Source organism: Geotrypetes seraphini, chromosome 11 (genome assembly GCF_902459505.1).
Source record: "Geotrypetes seraphini chromosome 11, aGeoSer1.1, whole genome shotgun sequence".
In the NCBI taxonomy this organism is placed as follows: Eukaryota; Metazoa; Chordata; class Amphibia; order Gymnophiona; family Dermophiidae; genus Geotrypetes; species Geotrypetes seraphini.
In genome coordinates, this window is record NC_047094.1 from 112844492 (window position 1) to 112863292 (window position 18801).

General features: G+C 42.0%; 1 protein-coding gene across 5 annotated transcripts in view; it reads right to left on the minus strand.

The window, feature by feature from the left end:
• Positions 1–18801, minus strand: part of EYA2 (EYA transcriptional coactivator and phosphatase 2) — a 261571-nt gene that overhangs the window by 43640 nt on the left and 199130 nt on the right. For all 5 annotated transcript variants that reach the window (XM_033915077.1, XM_033915079.1, XM_033915075.1 and 2 more), the window contains one exon: positions 10660–10749. In XM_033915077.1, the coding sequence (XP_033770968.1) occupies positions 10660–10749 (90 nt within the window). The remainder of the gene's footprint in view (positions 1–10659; positions 10750–18801) is intronic.

Consider the following 18801-nt stretch of genomic DNA (forward strand, 5'->3'; position numbering starts at 1 on the left):
GCCCGTAGCCAAAACACAGATGAAGATACTTCAAGCTGCTTGATCTGAGCAGAAACATGGAGAAAAAACAGCGAACAAGGCAGGGCATGGGAGGAACATCTATTAAGCTGAGTGTAGCATCCAAAAGATTTATCTTTGCGCTTTAAAGTATGGAACCATTCATCTTTCTCCTAACTAAAGTTCACCCTTAGCCTTCTGCAGCTCATCCTTTGCAGCAAAATTCATATTTGAACTGGGGGAGGATTTGAGGGTCTGTGTAAAATTTTTTTTTTTTTATAACTCACCAAACAAAAAACAACCAAGCAAACAAAAAAAGATAAAGTGCAACATTCTAATATAGAGTTTAGCAGTAATGCAAATGTGTATATTAGCATAAATTACACTGTTTTAAAATATGTTCTTTGCATAATTTTGCATTTCAGCTGCTCATTTAAATACAGTATTTAGAGGCTTCCTTGTTAAAAGTGCACTAAGATTTTCTCTTTAATACTTGTTTATATACTTTTATATTTCCAGTTAGGGGGGCGAAACCTCTGTGATAACTCTCAGGGCCTTCCATGCATTTCTATTGCTAGCAAAAGTTAACATGACAAATGACATGATGTAGCCAGGTGATAATAACCTATATATTAATTCCAAGGTGAATTTCCACCCTTCCACAACTCAAAATGGCATTTTCTGTGTTAAAAATCTAACACGGCATTTGTGTGTTGGGGGGAGGGGGGAATTATCAAGCTGCGTTAGGGTACTAACCTGTGTTGTCCCTTAATATGTCTTATAGCAATGGTCTCCAACTCAAACCCTTTGCAGGGCCGCATTTTGGATTTGTAGGTACTTGGAGGGCCTCAGAAAAAAATAGTTAATGTCTTATTAAAGAGTTTGAGACCACTGAGTTAAGGGGAACGGTTAATCCGCTGGCTGGGTTAAAGGGCAGAGGGGAGAACAGGACAATCAAGCCATTGTGACATCACTGATGAGGTTGGCTCTTATTGGTGGAATGAGGCATTATGACATCACAATCTCAGCTCTGCTTCCCAAAGACAAACAGGATGTCATGGTTACAGTTAAGCCAGTGGTCTCCAATTCAAACCCTTTGCAGAGCCACATTTTGGATTTGTAGGTACTTGGAGGGCCTCAGAAAAAAATAGTTAATGTCTTATTAAAGAAATGACAATTTTGCATGAGGTAAAACTCGTTATAGTTTATAAATCTTTCCTTTTGGCTAAGTCTTAATAACAATATTGTAAATTATAGCTAAAGAGACATTTGATCAAGAAACGGTTTTATTTTACTTTTGTGATTGTGTGTGGCGCAGTGGTTAAAGCAGCAGCCTCAGCACCCTGGGGTTGGGGGTTCAAACCCACGCTGCTCCTTGTGACTCTGGGCAAGTCACTTAATCCCCCCGTTGCCCCAGGTACATTAGGTAGATTGTGAACCCACCGGGACAGATAGGGAAAAATGCTTGAGTACCTGAATAAATTAATGTAAACCGTTCTGAACTCCCCTGGGAGAATGGTATAGAAAAAAAAATTGAAAAAATTGAATTGAATAAACATACCGAGGGCTGCAAAATAGTACCTGGCTAGCCGCATGTGGTTCCTGGTCCGCGAGTTTGAGACCACTGTCTTATAGGGATGTAACACTGGGTATAGTGCTGTAATGCAGTGTTAAATAAGCCACCCCATGTTTAAAAAAAAAAAAATCTCATTACATAAGCTGTCTTTATTGTAAATTTGGGCACTAATTGTGGAAACTGCATCATAAACTCTCGCATTATGTAAGTAATAAGATGAAAAACACGCAAACTGTGGTGTAGGGTGAAAAACAACCCCGAGGCAGAGCTGCAAAGTTACTGATCTTAACAATATTTTTGGAAGTCCCTATTGTCCCATGAGATTACTAAGAAAGTAACTTTCAAAGCCATTTCTGCTGATAAAAATGTTTTAGCCCTGGAAATGAACGATTCTCTCTTGGGGAGAAGAGGAGATAGTGGATGGTGCGGATGGGCAGACTGGATGGGCCATTAGCCTTTATCTGCCATCCTATTACCATAAAGCTCTATGACCTCACAATGCCAGTGTTAAGAGTCTTAGCCTATAGAGAGAGAGGAGAGAGTGGATGTTTCGGATGGGCAGACTGGATGGGCCATTTGGCCTTTATCTGCCATCCTATTACCATAAAGCTCTATGACCTCACAATGCCAGTGTTAAGAGTCAGCCTATAGGGAGAGAGGAGAGTGGATGCTGCGGATGGGCAGACTGGATGGGCCATTTGGCCTTTATCTGCCATCCTATTACCATAAAGCTCTATGACCTCACAATGCCAGTGTTAAGAGTCAGCCTATAGGGAGAGAGGAGAGTGGATGCTGCGGATGGGCAGACTGGATGGGCCATTTGGCCTTTATCTGCCATCCTATTACCATAAAGCTCTATGACCTCACAATGCCAGTGTTAAGAGTCAGCCTATAGGGAGAGAGGAGAGAGTGGATGCTGCGGATGGGCAGACTGGATGGGCCATTTAGCCTTTATCTGCCATCTTATTACCATAAAGCTCTATGACCTCACAATGCCAGTGTTAAGAGTCTTAGCCTATAGCACAGGTGTCAAACTCAAGGCCCGCGGGGCCGAATCTGGCCCGCCTGGCTGTTTTTTGCGGCCCGCGGTCCAATGCCCCCGGTGTTATCTTGTGTCCGGCTCCCTCCTACTCAAAGCCGCAGTGTGCACGAGGTTCCTCGCGCCTCATCCAGAAGCATTCCCTCTGACATTGCGACGTCAGAGAGAAGGCGGGCTGCACGCAGCTTCTGGTTCAGGTGCACGACGCCCGAGGAGCCACTGCACTCGGCTTCCGGTTCACGCGCAGGACGCGGCTTCGTGCACACTGCGGCTGTGAGGAGGAGGGAGCCGGCCCCAAGATAACACCGGGGGCATCGGACTACGAGCCGCATAAATCAGCCAGGTAGGAGCCAGCCAGAATGTAAGACACCCAAATGATTTTATTTTCAATTAAGTGGTTGAATTGTGTCAATTTTGAGAATTTACATCTGCTGTCTATATTTTGTACTGTTGAGGAAGAAATGCATTTGTTTCTTTTTCTCTGGGGTTGTACTGCATGCAGAATCTTGAATTTTAGGGTTTCCTTTGTATATATTAGTACTTTTAGGTTTTGGCCCCGTATTTGCATAGGGGTTATCTGTGATCTGGTAGGAATGAATGTTGAGAAGCATACAGTGTGCTTTGTGTAGTTTAATTTTGTGGTTAACCATTATGTGTTGTTAATAAGATTATATTGTGTGTGTATATATGAAAAATTAATGGGAAAAATGCTTACAATTAGTACTATTATGGGGGTGGGGTCTGGAATGGAGATTGGGCGGGGTCTAGCCCACAACTTAGCCTGTGTTTTGGATTTCGGCCCCTTAATGTGACTGAGTTTGACACCCCTGGCCTATAGGGAGAGAGTGGATGCTGCGGATGGGCAGACTGGATGGGCCATTTGGCCTTTATCTGCCATCCTATTACCATAAAGCTCTATGACCTCACAATGCCAGTGTTAAGAGTCAGCCTATAGGGAGAGAGGAGAGTGGATGCTGCGGATGGGCAGACTGGATGGGCCATTTGGCCTTTATCTGCTGTCCTATTTCTATGTTTTTACAAGTACAGAAATGGGGGTACTCTTACCTGCCTTAACTAGGGGACATTCTGGGGAGTGGGGTTAGGGCAGGAACAGAAACAAAACATGCAACTTTTCTATTTTCCAAAGTATTCTGATGATAGTCAGCCTGTGGTAGTCAGGGGTTTTAAAGCCGCTGACAGCCAAGGGCTGAATTAGACCTGGTTATTCAATATCGGCTCAAAAAACAAAACCCAAAAGACTAGAATAGCCAATAAAGTCAAAACAAAATAAATAAAGAATCGGCTAAGTAATCCTCATCCTTTAAGGGAAAAGCAAAGGCTCAAAAATTGAATAATGGACATCAGTTTGAGCCTTTGTGGATGAACGAGATACTATAGGCTCGGGCAGTACCTTATGGATGTCTAGCACCAGAAATAATGAGGATAGCCCTATACCTCATATAGTCCATAAAAATATTAACACTCAATAAGTGAAAATAATGAATAATCAGTGCCTTATTAACTTTACCATCAAGGGAGAGAACTAAAAAAATAATAGAAAAAATCATGAAAAAATATGAACAAATAAGTGAAAAAATAAGTATAAAGAAAAACAATGAATCTTAAAATACTGAATAGGCGTCAATAAACTCCCCAAAACCACAAAAGGTATAAGGAAAAACTAAAGTGCAAGTGCTTAGAAAAAATTCAAATATAATGCTGTAAAATTCGATGTTATAAAAATATAAAAGATCAATGGTAGTTAGTCCAAATTTCTCTCAGCACTGGAATGGAGGCTTGGCCAAGTGGTTAGAGCTGCTGCCTTGCTGTGAGGTTGCAGGTTCAATCCCAGCGCTGCTCCTTGTGACCCTGGGGTTCTTAACATACACGCATCAGTTGCTAGGCAGAAATAGTTGTAACTTTTTGGACAAGAAGAGGCCAGTCGGTTTGGATGAAATGGTTTCATGAATCGACGCGTTAAGAAATTTACATGCCTTTTTACTCATTTGTATGCGCAGGTCGGATCGGGTGTGGATGGGGTCTGGAGGAAGGTGAGTGAATCCAGCCGGAGTCGGAAAGTGAGCGCAAACCGAGCGGTACCCAATTGGTTTGCTTAGTGAATCTAGCCCTTTATTAGCCCAGACTTCCTTCAGTCCTGGAAATCTAATTTCCCTGAGACTGAACAACACCCACCCACACACTTGTCTATATAGTTTCCCCATTCTGCATTCGTGTTCTTGGCTCTCGTAAATGTCTGCAAAACCAGCCACCTGGGCTTATAGAAGGATCTGAGCTCATGTAGGAAGTTCTTGCATGCCGTGCACAAGATGTGTGACACCACTTGATGGCGCTGTTCTATTAATTTAGCAGGTCTTGTCCATCACTAGCCCCAGACATCCAACTAATTGCAAGAACTACATCTAACATCCCACCTTTCAGAAGTCTGACTGAACTGGCTTCTTGGAATAAACTGTTCAAGTTGCTTTTTAAAAAACATCCTTGGAGCGGCTTTAGCTACTATTGTTCTCCCAGCCCAGAGAATTACAGGTTACACAAAATGCAGCGGCACGTCTCGTAATGGGTTTGTCCAAGTATGACCATATCTCACCATATCTTTAAAAATTGCATTAGCACCATCCTCTCAATCTAAACTTTTGGATTTGGCATTTATAGCTGCTAGACTGACATTGGCTCAGCAATGGCGTATGCGAGATGTACCTACATTAAGAGATATGAGGGAATGTCTAGGAATACTCTGTGAGAAATATAGACTGTCGGCCCTATTAACAAATCAAAGAGCAAAGTTTAATGATATATGGGAGAGTTACATTCAAATGGAAAAAGAAGTTTAATGAAAGAATTGAAAGGTATATTGTCTTATTCTTATAGACTGGGGATCCAGGTCTCCGGGGAGGGGAGGTGGGGGTTAGGATTGTTTTAATAGTCGGATAGATAAGATGCATTATCTTTACACTTCGCCCTCCGTGTTCGTGGTTTCGATTATTCACGGTTTATAGCTTGCTGGCTCCTCCCCCCCAAATTACATCAGCTGGCATAGAGAAATCGCTGATTCCCAGCGCTTTCTTCACCGTGTTTTGCCTCTCCTTCAGGAACAGACCAGGTCTCCCACCATGTTTATTCGCGGTTTCACCATATTCATGATGGTTTTTAATAGAAAACAGCAAATAACATATGAAAAAGTTATTCACGGTTTTTCTGTATTTGCGGTTTTGTTAATCCCCTATCACAGCGAATACGGAGGGAGAAGCGTATTAGTTACTAAGATTGTGAATCACATTCTTTGTTGATTTGTCCTGTGGTGAGATTTCTGTATTAGAATAAGTTAAGTTATGGAACTCCTTGGTGGGGCAGATACGTAATTGCTGTGAAAAGGGGAGCTTTAGAAAATTACTAAAGATGCAGCTATTTGTTGATGCCTTTTTTAAGGCATTTCTGACAAAGTTGATGAACTAGCCATGATCTTTCTACTCACATTACGGTATCTCTACCGTATGTTTTTAGCTACTTGTTTGTTTTTACTATGGGCTCCTTTTACAAAGCCGTGCTAGCGGGGTTAAAGTGCACGACTTTTAATCACGCGCTAACCCCCCGCACTGGCCAAAAACTACCGCCTGCTCAAGAGGAGGCGGTAGCAGCTAGCGCATCTGGCAGTTTAATGCGCGCCATTACATGCATTAAACCGCCAACGCGCCTTTGTAAAAGGAGCCCTATGTGTTTATTTTAAATACCGTGTATGTAAACTTTTTAAACCATTTAGTTTTAAACGGAATGTAAAATTTTAGACTAACCAGAACGTCTATCTTAACGGAATCCAACGTCAGCTGTATTTAAATTGTTACAAATCACGTCTGAAAATAAAGGGTCTGATATTCAGAAAGGCCCAACGTTCAGTGAAAATACCGTTTTTCAAGGTGCCAACCGATGCCTAAAAAAAAAAAAAAAATCGGTGCTGGAATGGTGCCTCCACAGGTGCTTTGCGGTGCCTATAGAGGTGTGATTTACATCAAAGGTAGGCACCAGAAATGTAGATCTGGAAAACCCTGGCCTACATTTCCAGCACCTACCTTTGCCGGAGGCGCGATTCTCTAACCAGCGTCGTTGCGTTATTGACATGCGATCGGCATCATGCCGACAACGGTGCCAGTTACAGAATCCGGGCCAAAATGCTGAGCTCCCAAGTTTATGCTCCTACGTTGAGCTGAACATAGGGCACAAATTTAAAAGCATAACAGCTGAAAATTCAACTCAGTTAGGAGCTTAAAAGTTATGGGCCCTTTGTATTCTGTAGCATTCTTTTCAATATCGGCACAGCGGGGTTTTTTTGGTACCGTGTCAGATTTCACACTTTGAGAGTAATCCGTTTGATTAGTAGTACTCTGGCGCCATCTACTGGGCTTCTATTTTATATACCCCTGAGGAAGGCTACCCTAGCCGAAACACGAACCGTGTTGGAGTCCAGTTTATATTTTTATGCCTGACTTATTTTATGTCAATCTTCCAATAACATTTCAATGCAACTTCATTTCTCTTGGATGTACTCGTAGTCAAAAAAACTTAGTACATAATGACCTCAGCGGCTACACTTAAACTTTCTTTTTCAAGTATAGTTTGAGTAAATGAAGCAAGCATCTTCATTGGTCATAATTATTTCATTGCTATGAAAAAACTCATTAATGCCTTTAACAGACTTATCTTAGGCAGCAGGGAGGGACTCTGAAATGCACAGCATGGAGAGTATGGTGATTTGATTCTTTATGGGGACTATCCTTGATACAGCTAATAACGAAACGTGAATTCACGTCAGAGTCCCTCCCTGCTGCCTAAGATAAGTCTGTTAAAGGCATTAATGAGTTTTTCATAGCAATGAAATAATTATGACCAATGAGGAGGCTTGCTTCATTTACTTCAACTGTATTCTGAAGTGTTTATAAGGATGAGCTGCTGTGAGCAACAGTGATCGAAATTCTTTGTCATGTGAAGCTGCCTGAAATGCTAAAACATGATTAAGAATTTTTTTGCAACCCTTGTATGTAGCTATGGAAAATCTATTAACCATATAGAGCCTTATAACAGAAACAACCCAGTTTGAACAGTACCTGGGCCTCCATAGGCAGCCAATGCAGCTCACAAAAGAATAACATAAAACATGATCATATTTCTTCAAACCGTAGATCAGTCTAACTGCTGTATTTTGTATCAGTAATAATCTCGCCAGTGATTGTCAGATAGATAATGTTACAATAATCAAAAAGACTCAGTAGTAATGACTGAACCAGTAGTTTAAAGGCAGAAAAATCAAAATAAGGTCTATTTGTTCGTACTCTCCATAAAACGAAATAACTTTTACGTACCACTGCGTCTATCCAAGTTTTCATAGTGAGATGTTGATCCAAAATGATTCCTAATACTTTAATCGTGGAGTGGAGAAGTAGGGTGCGGTAGGGGCTGCCATCGCTCCGGGCCCCTCCTACCTTCGGTACCCCACTGGCAGAGGCATAGCTATGGGGAGTCTTGGAGGACCTAGGTCCCCTCCAAAACTGCCACAGTGGAACACCTAGCTGTGGGGATGCTCAAAGAGATTCACCACTTGAGCACCCATCTGTGTTGCCTAAGCAGCAGGAAGTCCCTTGTTAAAATGCATGTTTTTGTGTGGTTCTGGTTTGTTTGTTTTTTGTTAAAAAATTTCAATAAAAACTTATTGAACTTAAAAAAAAAAAATGCATAAAGTCCAGATTTTGTAGAAGGGCCCCCTAAGTTGCATTGTTTAAAATGGGAGCTGTGGTAAAATGATGCAGGTTAATGGCATTAGCACAGATTAGATATGAGCTAAATCTAAATACAGAAACATTAAGGCCAGGATTCACTAACCTGCCAGATCGGGCCCGATCCGGGCAGGTCCGATCAATTCAGAAACCCAAAAAATGCAGATATGGGCGATCGAAGGAATGCCCCCCATCTGCCTGCATGGTTTGCACATGCGCAGACCATAGGAGCAGTTATCTTTTTTAAAAAACTTTTTTGTACTTGCGGCAGGACTTCGGGGAGACTGAACCAAATGCCACCACCGCCACTGACCCCAGAAAGCTGGTCCCGTTCACTAATAATTAAAAGATAAATGGAGCCCGTGGTTTTAACCCGCTTAGAGCCCGCGGGTTAAAACCACAGGCTTGCACTGCGGGGAAGGGTGGGAAAGTTGAGGCAGGCAGGAAATCATGGCAGTTCGGGGCAGGCAGGAGAAGAGCATCGGAAAAAGGAGATAAGAAGCAGGGCAGCATTCGGGGCGAGCAGGCAGGAGACACTGCAGGGCAGAGCAGGGCTTCCAGTCGGAAAGACGTTTTCGACTGGTCCCCAGCAGTCGCTTCTTCAGGTGATCGGCCAGCCCAGTCAGATCAGAAATTTGACGTAGTGAATCGGGTCGCTGTCCAATTTGCATACGTTTCACCTCATTTGCATGCATGGATTCGAAGCGGATCGCAGGAGAGGTAAGTGAATCAGGCCTGATAGAAATTTGATAGTAAAGGGTACACGATCGGTTTGCTTTGTGAATCTAGTCCTAAGTCTTGCCCTTCATTTATTTATTTATTTATTTAAAGTTCTTATATACTCTTTACAAGTCTCAAAGAGGCTCTTGAAGCACTTTATAATATTACTGTATTGTTACAGTCAGGCATTATAGTTCATTGCTATAGGAAGGGATCTAGGGCTGGATTCTCAAAACTTTGCAGTAAAAACCGACGGGCCGTTGTCACAGCCATTATTGTAGCAATTTCAAAAAGGCGAGTCATTCTTTTAAAAAACCGCGCATGCAAATGAGGTTGGTGGAGAGTAGCGAAGGTTCGTTAAATTCACATGCGATGAGTCGCTGGTGATTGTGACTGGTCTATGCGCACAGTACACCACGAAAGAGGTGTGAATGTGCGCATGTGCCGGGAAAAGAAATGCCGTAAGCGGTGCGTCGATCACAGGCATGCCAGAGCTACTGGATGATGGGAGGGGAGACGCAACGTCAGCTTTCAACAAGCGTGCCTAAGACATGCCTTTTCTCCCCCCAAAACTACTATAATTCACGTAAATCTTCTAATTTGTTTTTAATGTCAAATTTGATCATGAACCACAGGCAGAAATACATAAGACACGGCTATAATACATGCACTTAAGTATGCTTTTGTCCACCCCATCCCCCCCCCCAAAAAAAGCAAGAAAGACTATTACAAAGCCACGCTAGGGCCTTAACGCGCGGAATAGCGCGTGCTAAATTGCTATGCGCGCTAGCCGTTACCGCCTCCTTTTGAGCAGGTGGTAATTTTCGGCTAGCGCGCTCTACAGCATACGCTAAAACGCTTAGCACACCTTCGTACAAGGAGCCCTATATGCGAATCACGCAATTTTTTTTTCCTGAGCCACAGTCAAAACCCATGCCAGAGATGCGCTTCGCTGATTTTTGCTTGTCAAAAGCCGACGCCGCGCTTGGGAAGAGTCGCTAGGCGATGATAAAAGAATCGACCGGAGTGCTTGTTTAAATATTGATGAGTCTATTTTTGCACAGCAGAATCTGAGACTGCTGGGAAACTCGGAAAAGACCACCGTTTTGATAATCTGCCGCTCAGATACATGCACCGCGAAACCGGTTTAGCGACCGCGCTAAAGGCAACCTTAAGTTTTGAGAATCTGGCCCCTAGACTCTATGGGAAATGGTGAATGTAAACCTTTCCCTGCAGATCTGAACCCTGAGGGTATCAGCTAATTGAACTTACTAATGCAATTAAAAGTGTGGTTTAGAAAGGAAGACAGTCTGTTGTCTTTATTAGATTACCCAACATAGGTAATAGTTTTACTTACAAAAGGCATTACCAGAGCAGGGAACTAGGCGAGATCTACTACAGATGGCATGTTTTGTATGAACCTCTGCTCACTGGTAATGGCTTCTTGTATTCAGCAACAAATGCTGTTTGCAGGGCCTGAAACACTTCTTGAGTTTCCAAAGCCAGACGCAGGTGATCACGTGGCAAAATACGCAGCAACATACCTCCAGGTCATTAAAGAACAGATGTGTGTCTGCAAGGTTGAAGATCATTTCTTCCATCATCAGGCCCACCCTCACAGATGTCGTGGTATCCTGTTGAAAATAGAAAAATGGCTGCAGAATGAAGACATTTGAATCTTTTTTTTTTTTCTTGAGAGTTTTCAATTGTAATGAAAAGACCACACCAAGTTATTTATTTATTTTAGGATTTATACACCACTTAGGGGCTGATTCTATAAAGGGAACATAACTTACCCCTTTTATAACACTATAGCTCGTTTTTTTTTAGCACTGGATACAGCATTCCTATGCGCATCGGAGCTGTTACCGCCCGCAACTGGTGCTAAAAACCACACAACAGTTTTGTAAAAGGGGGGGTTTAATTGGTAAAATATCCTCAATAGCCTCAATTAGGAAAAAAAAAATGTAAATGGATGATAGGCACCTATCGCATAGCGCTTATGGGCACCTAATGTCCAAATGGGCATTTCTATGGGCGGAGCGTGATTTAGGCGCTGCCAAGCACGATTTTCCAAAAACGTAGGCGCCTGAAATGTAGGCCTTTAAAATCCTCGCCTATATTTCAGGCGCCTACGTTTTTACGTAGGTGTCGCTAGCTGCAATTCTATAAACGCCGCACGGCCAGCGCCATTTTTCTAGGCGCCGTTTATAGAACCCACCCCTTATAGCTCTCACTAAGATGGCGGTCCTTACTACGCCACAGCCACCAACAGAAACATGCTTGGCATCCCTATATTCAAAAACTTTCACCTAAAGCAAGAAGTTTAATTCTCAATGAAATTACATGGTAGTTTGAATTGCATTCCAGATCTTGGTTTGTTTTTTTTTTTTGGTCACCTTTCATCCGGGGAGGGGGAAGAGGAAATGGGATGGAGGGGAGGGGGATGAAATGGGTTGGAAGGAGGGAGGAGGGGGAGGGAGAAGGGAAGGGGAGAGAGGGAGGTGATAATGAGGGATTAAGGTTTATAATATAAAACGACTGAAGGAATAATATTATTTGATAATATGTATTATATGGAATGGAATTTTTAAATATGTGAATTTATTTGTAAGGAATATCTTTATATATTATCTGAATGTATTTTCTTTTGTTCCTTCAATAAAAATGTTTTGAAATAAATAAATCCATGTGCCTAAATTAGGTGACAATCCCCCCCCCTTGCTCCATAACCACCTTCATAAAAAAAGTTGGAATGCCCTGATCCAGCTTTGACCCTCCCATGGCCAGGTCCCCTTTGAGAACCGTGTGCAAAATTTCCATGTGTAAACTGTAATAAATTCCAATGAGCGGCGACAATTATTGGCGCTCATTGGCTCATTATTCAGTCAAATTGCTTGTATACTTTTTTAACGCCTTTTATAGAATTTGAGGGTATAAGGGCAATTTTTTTTTTTACTAGGGCCCCTACATTGATGCACTCCTTGCACCTATAGATTTACGGAGTACTACCATTACAGTACATGTTTCTTATATTCTGCCTTTACGGTTAAGTTCAAGGTAAATTCCATAAAAAGAAGCCAGAGAGCTTACAAAGAAGCACATCTGACTTAAGCTCTGAACAGTACTACGTTTCTCCCTCTGAATCTGCAGTTTCAGTATCTGCAGATTCGGTTATTCGCAATTTTATTTATTTTTTTTTCTTCAAACAACCTATTTTTATTTTTTGGCTATTTTAAAGCCGTTCAAGCCTCCCCGGCGGTGAAGCGGGGCAGGAGCGATATTCCTATGCTCCTGCCCCATGCAGAGCCGTCATCAAAATGGCTGCCATGAGTTCCTGTTGCAGTCTCGAGAGGTTCCGGGGACACAGGAGGGAGGCAGGGGTGGGTCAGAGCCAGCCGAGAAGTTATTTGCAATTTTTCACACTTCGCAGTCCGGATCTGCAGCTAACCCCCGCGAATACCAAGGGAGAAGTGTAAAATAATCCTAGTCAGGCACAAATCATCTTTCATCACCATTAAACAAAGATTATATACTGTATTTTCTCAACAACAAATTTTCTAAAAACATCACAATTCGCTAATTGTTCATTAGACAATATACCTTCTATTGGTAATGTTTTCCACATTTTTGTTGTCTGATAAGAAAATGATAGAGAAAAACTCTTATATTTCATATCCTTCCATGATGGGAATACTAATTTTGACAGGTAGAATTTGAGAAGTTAATTAATCTATACACGTAAGGCGGTACAATTCCCTGAACAATTTTAAATATTAAGTAGAACAGTTCATAATAGATTCTGGCTTTTATATACCAGTGTGTCACTCTATCTAATTTATTCAGAGAACAAATCAAATGAATAGAGGCATTTTATAGATTTTGTAATCTTAGAGCAGCCCAAATAAATCACATTACAACGATCCACATTGGACTGCTAAGGGCTGTACAACCAATCTGAACTCTTCCTGCTATAAATATTTCCAAGTCTTTCTTAAGATCCAAAATTAACTCAACTAAAGAGTTTTCTGGAGTGTTAGCAGGTATCTAAAATTTATTTTGTAAGGGTATGCGGCATAGGATGTGATTGAAAGGGGGCATGCACGGGGGAGGAGCCTGGGCAGGCAAGGGGTGGGACGCCCACTTCACATGCTGCCAGTTACACACAGTCTGCCGCATTCATGGGTGGTGTAGCTGTGGCTGCCTAAATGTAAGATGTTCAGATACCAGGTTACACTTGTAATCTAGAATGGAATCTGGCCACTCCAGATTCCATTACATAACAGGATCTCACCACACGTCCTTTGGGTGTCTAAATGGTAGTGCCTGCCTTTCAATCTTTCTTGGATTGTAGCATTTCAATGTATGAAACCTATGAGTTAAAAAAAAAAATAAAAATAAAAACTGTAGATCAGAACAGAGGTCCAAAACTCCATTGCAAAGTTTATTCGCCACATAAAATCCTAATTCCATAAATAATTTAAGGCCGCCTTTTATCAAGCTGCATTAGGAGTTTTTTTATTGCCGGCCGCTGCGGTAAAAGCTCCGATGCTCATAAGAACATCAGCGTTGGAGCTTTTACCGCAGTGGCCGGCGATAAAAAACCCTAAAGCGGCTTGATAAAAGGGGGCCAAAAAGCCTGACACAGCCCTATGTTTCGCCCTCATAAGGGATGCCTCAGGGGCTATAAAACCCAAAAGGTGTCAATCAACAGATATCACCTATTGACAATAGGTTATCGCCTCTCCCTTGCAACTGTTGTATTTATGATTTTATGTGATGATACATTTTGCATCAGAGTTTTGGACCTCTAATCTGATCTACTGTTTTTCTTTGTATCTTGTGGATCAGCTACCCCGTTTGATTTCTTGAAACCTATGAATTTACAGGTCTGACTATATTCACCATTACTTGATATTGCCATACTGCTTAGCTCTCTCTCTTTCTCCCCGTCTGCTGTCATCTTTTTTTTTTTGTTTCGACCAACCACATTCAGTCCCATATACTAACTCTAAACAAATTCTCTCTCCATCAATAGCAAAACCCCAAGAGCAAGCCAAAGTAGCGATATGACCTAAGCACTCCATCTCATACTTCCCAAGCAACTAAAAAAAACAAAAAACAAAAACAACAAAGCAGCAAAGAATATGAAAATCCTGAGAAAGTTGATGGAAAAGATGCAGAATCACAGCTTTGTCCTCTGGGGTGGCAACCATGTTGATTCATGAATGTTTACTTTAGATGAAATCATACTCGGTTCATAAAGGAAGTCAAGAGTCCTCTGTTCAGCTCTTGCCTGAACTCGACTCCAAGGTTTACGACTTGTGGAACCCAGGTTTTAAGAAAGGCACTCATTAAAATGAAATGCCTTCCTTCCTGTTTCCCAGTGTTCAGAGCTGCTGCAGACTCAGTAATACTAGTGGTGGAATCGCATTTTCATATTTAATATTTTACAATAATCATAAGTTTGAGCGTAAGCAATATGGCATTTCAGAACAGAGGATGTGTAAAGAATTCAAGCAGTTAAGTGTGAACAACTTTGAGAATCCGGAAAACATTTCAAACGTCTATCAAATTTGCATGACAAAGCTTTAGGGAGAAGTCCAATAGAGAGTATACAAACTTATTTTGGAATTTGTCAATTAAATGTGTCCTCTTTGAAAATCCAAATCCATTTTATACATCTTACTCAAATTATTGCCCAAATCTGCTCATAGAAGAAGTTAATAGATTTCCCCAGTGAATCTGAACGATCTCCTCCCCCCCTAAAAAAAAAAATAAAAAATCAACTGAACTCAAACCAGGCTGATATATGCATACTCTGAATTAGACTTTGATTTGTTTACGTATTTGTCTAGGCTTCCACTTCATTCCCTTGAAAACTACCCCTATGAATGTTTACTGAAAGCCATATCATGTGGCCTATATGTAATTTCAATGCTGTTACAGTTTTCAAGACCCCGTTGGCTCTTCTCTGTTGCATCTGAGCCAACCAAAAATGTTACCGGTGAACTGAAATATACACGTCAGATTGCAAAAAAAAAAAAAAAAGTTGCAGATTCCTCCAGAGAAATGCGCTTCAAGGCTTCTCAAAACTGTGCTTGGAACTCCACAATGAATATGCATGTACTGGGCAAAACGAATGGGTGCTCCCATCAGTATAGAAGTCTGCCAAATGCCAGAAAACCCTCAAGTTAACAAAGGCTATCAGAATCTTATAGCATACTTCCAATTTTTAGAAAAGGGTTTCTATATAATCAAGAAGACTCCCACCCATATTCCACCCAAACCTAGAATCATGGGTGACTGTGCACGAGAAAACAATATAAAGAAGGTTACAATTTTCATGTGTAAAAAGTAACATAATGGACCATTGGCTGGCAAGAAGGGGGCCCAGATAGCATCCCATTTGGAGTATGTGTGTTTATGAAGTGCTACAAGACGCTCCATCTCGTGTATATACCATACTTCTATTATCCAGGTACATACAGAAGGTGTAGCAGAATGCTTCCAACGCCTGGCAAGATTTAAACGAGTCACATAACATGCCTGGCAAATCAACAGAGATTGTTTACAAGTCATTCCTGGTGGCTTATCTTTTAATCTGTGACCTGCTTAGTCATTTTGAAAACTGATAGATGGTGTATCAAATAAAGTGCAAAGTAAAAACTCTTTAGCAATGTGTGAAGTTCTCTGCTATTACTTTGATTTTTCTTGAAACAGCTTGTACAGGTAATGAAAGATACTTCTGGTAACAGACTTGCTGGAGAACCCGTCCCCGCCCCCCCCCCCCCCACCCATATGTCAGTAATCAACTTTCTTAATAAATCTCCCTGGGAGTTCCAGCACATGCTCTGGTGGGCTGATGCTCAAAACCAAATGAGGGCACTAGAGGCAATTAGGGTCAGATTCTGCCAACAGTGCCATTATCAGGCAACACCTCTGAACATGGCGCCATTTACACGTCTATCATGAAAAGGCGCTGTTTGCAGAATCGTGCCTATGTGAAATGCAGGAGCTGAAAATGTAGGCCAGGGTTTTTAAAGGCCTACATTTACGGCGCCTACCTTTCATGAGAATCACGTCTAAGAAGGCGCCTAACGCCACTTCCAGAGTTAATCATATCCATAGTGGCCTTGGGCACCTCCTTAGATGGGAGAATGGTACCGGTTTTGGAGGCAGTGGAGCTGACCTCTGAGTGCTACAATGCTATATTCAGTCCAATAGCGACTCTACACGTGTTTCGGCCAAAGCGGCCTGCATCAGGAGTCTTAACAGAAGTTTGGAACTTAGTCAACCCTCTATTGTCCTGAAGTTGGGACAAACTTAAATGATGTGGCTCTGACAGACACTAAAAATATGTCATGACGAAAGATGACACATGTCGTGACATTTTTTGGGCCTTTCTCAGAGCCATGTCTTATTAAGTCTGTCCCAACTTCAGGACAATAGAGGGTTGATTAAGTTCCAAACTTATGTTAAGACTCCTGATGCAGGCCACTTTGGCCGAAACACATACGTGTAGAGTCTCTATTGGACTGAGTAAAGCATTGCAGCACCCAGAGGTCGCCTTCACTGGCTTTTTTTTTCCCTGTTTCTTCGGTGTGAGAAGGTGATTTCTCCTGTGTTTGATACTTTTACACTGGTTTTGGAGGTGCCTTAATGGCAATTTAATTGGTTTTTAATCAGCGCAGTCAATTACTGTACCAATTGAACCAATTAAAGCAATTAAGTTAGGCAGCATTAGGACAACTAACACCGCCTAACTTACAGCACCGTTATAAGAATTTGGCCTTTAGTGCCGGACTAATGCCTGTGTTAGTGAGGGCAGAATGCTCCGAGGGCTCAGCATGGGAAATAACGTACGTGCCAAAGATGAATACAAATAGCATGCAAATGTAGTCAAATGGATGTTAATGAGGCCATTTCTTAATGCTCAGAGAACAATGCACAAAACAAGGCTGCCTTTACGGAGGGAAAACACCACCAGCTCAGAGCAGGCATTAGGATGTTTGAAGAAAAGATATTCCACAATTCTTTCTTCAAAATCTGCCGGTTTCATTATTTGGGAGCAGCCCCTAAGTACTGGTAGTGAGAGATGGAAGTGTGCGAGTCTGAGCAAACCCGACCGTGAAAGCATATGTCGGTGCCTGTTGTCTGCTCGCAAATACAAGCCTTTCAAGTGAAAAATGTTTGAAAAGCTTCTATTTTAAGGGGTAGAACGATGCTGTTGCGTGCTTCACTTCCTGGTTTGCCTGGGATTGCGCGTAAGAGCTGTACTTACTGCAACACTCTTCTGCGCATGCACCTGAGCGCAATCCTCTCCCCTTAACTTCCCAAGGCTCAATGCAAAAAAGCATGCATATTATTTGCATGCTATGAATTTTGAGCGTTGGGAAGTTTTGGGTGTTTTCCAGCACCCACGTTTGACTTTGAGCATCAGCCTCCGAGTGACCCTCAAATAGAGAGACCTTACAATACATCGCCCAGCTGATCATCACAGGCTTCCTATCAGGTTCAAAAGTCTAATCCTGATTTTCACATCTCCCTTTACAAACCATCCAAACAGGGTTGGGCCCAACCATTATGAAGAACTAGGCATTCGCCTAGAGAAGCAGGTTCTGGGCAGGCTGCCGTCAAAGGAAAACAATAAGTCCTGGCAATCCCCCCAACTCAAAAACAGGTACTTTTATCAGCAGGAAGGGTAAGCAGTTTTCAAACAGTTGCTCTGGGAGGGATGTTGTTGAGATGATCCTGATTGTTTGGGGTGGAATTTTGTCTCAAGCCTCTATTATCTTGTACCACTCTACACCCAAACTCTCTGACAGACCTTTATTTTATTTATTCATTTTTCTATACCGTTCTCCCAGAGGAGATCAGAACGGTTTACACTAATTTATTCAGGTCCTCAAGCATTTTTTCCTGTTTGTCTCAGTAGGCTCCCAATCCATCTACTATACTTGGGGCAATAGGGGACGAAGTGACCTGCCCAGGGTCACAAGGAACAGCTGGGATTTGAACCCACAACCCTCAGGATGCTGAGGCTGTAGCTTTAAAAAAACAAGGGGAAAAACCAACGAAGTCTGCAGTGAAGGATGCGAAACCCAAAACAAGGAAAACTGCAGGAACACGTACAACGATGTAGGCTAAATTTATTTATATAAAATAATTGAGTGTGGTTAATAATACCAGCTTAAAAACAAAGCTAGGGACCCGACACGGTCCGTGTTTCAGTTAACACACCTTCATCGGGGGTCCCAGGTTGATAAAGGATCAGAAAAAACCGCAAGCAAGAAAACTGTAAAATTAACCTGTAGCACTCCGATCGCTAGGCTAAGAAATCCAGCCAAGGAAGCCTCTCTCCATTACCCTTTTAAGACGAGCACTGGAAAAACTCCCCCTACTGCCAATCAATACAAGAAACCCCAACCACTAGAACTCTAAGCTAGTTATCAGAGGCTGAAGCTTTTCACACTATTTATGTATTCAATTTTCTATACCATTCTCCCAGAGGAGCTCAGAACGGTTTGCATGAATTTATTCAGGTCCTTAAACATTTTTCCCTGTCTGTCCCAGTGGAATCACAATCTATCTAATGTACCTGGGGCAATGGAGTTTAAAAGTAACTTGTCCAAGGTCACAAGGAGCAGTGTGGGTTTGAACCTCCAATCACAGGGTGCTAGAAA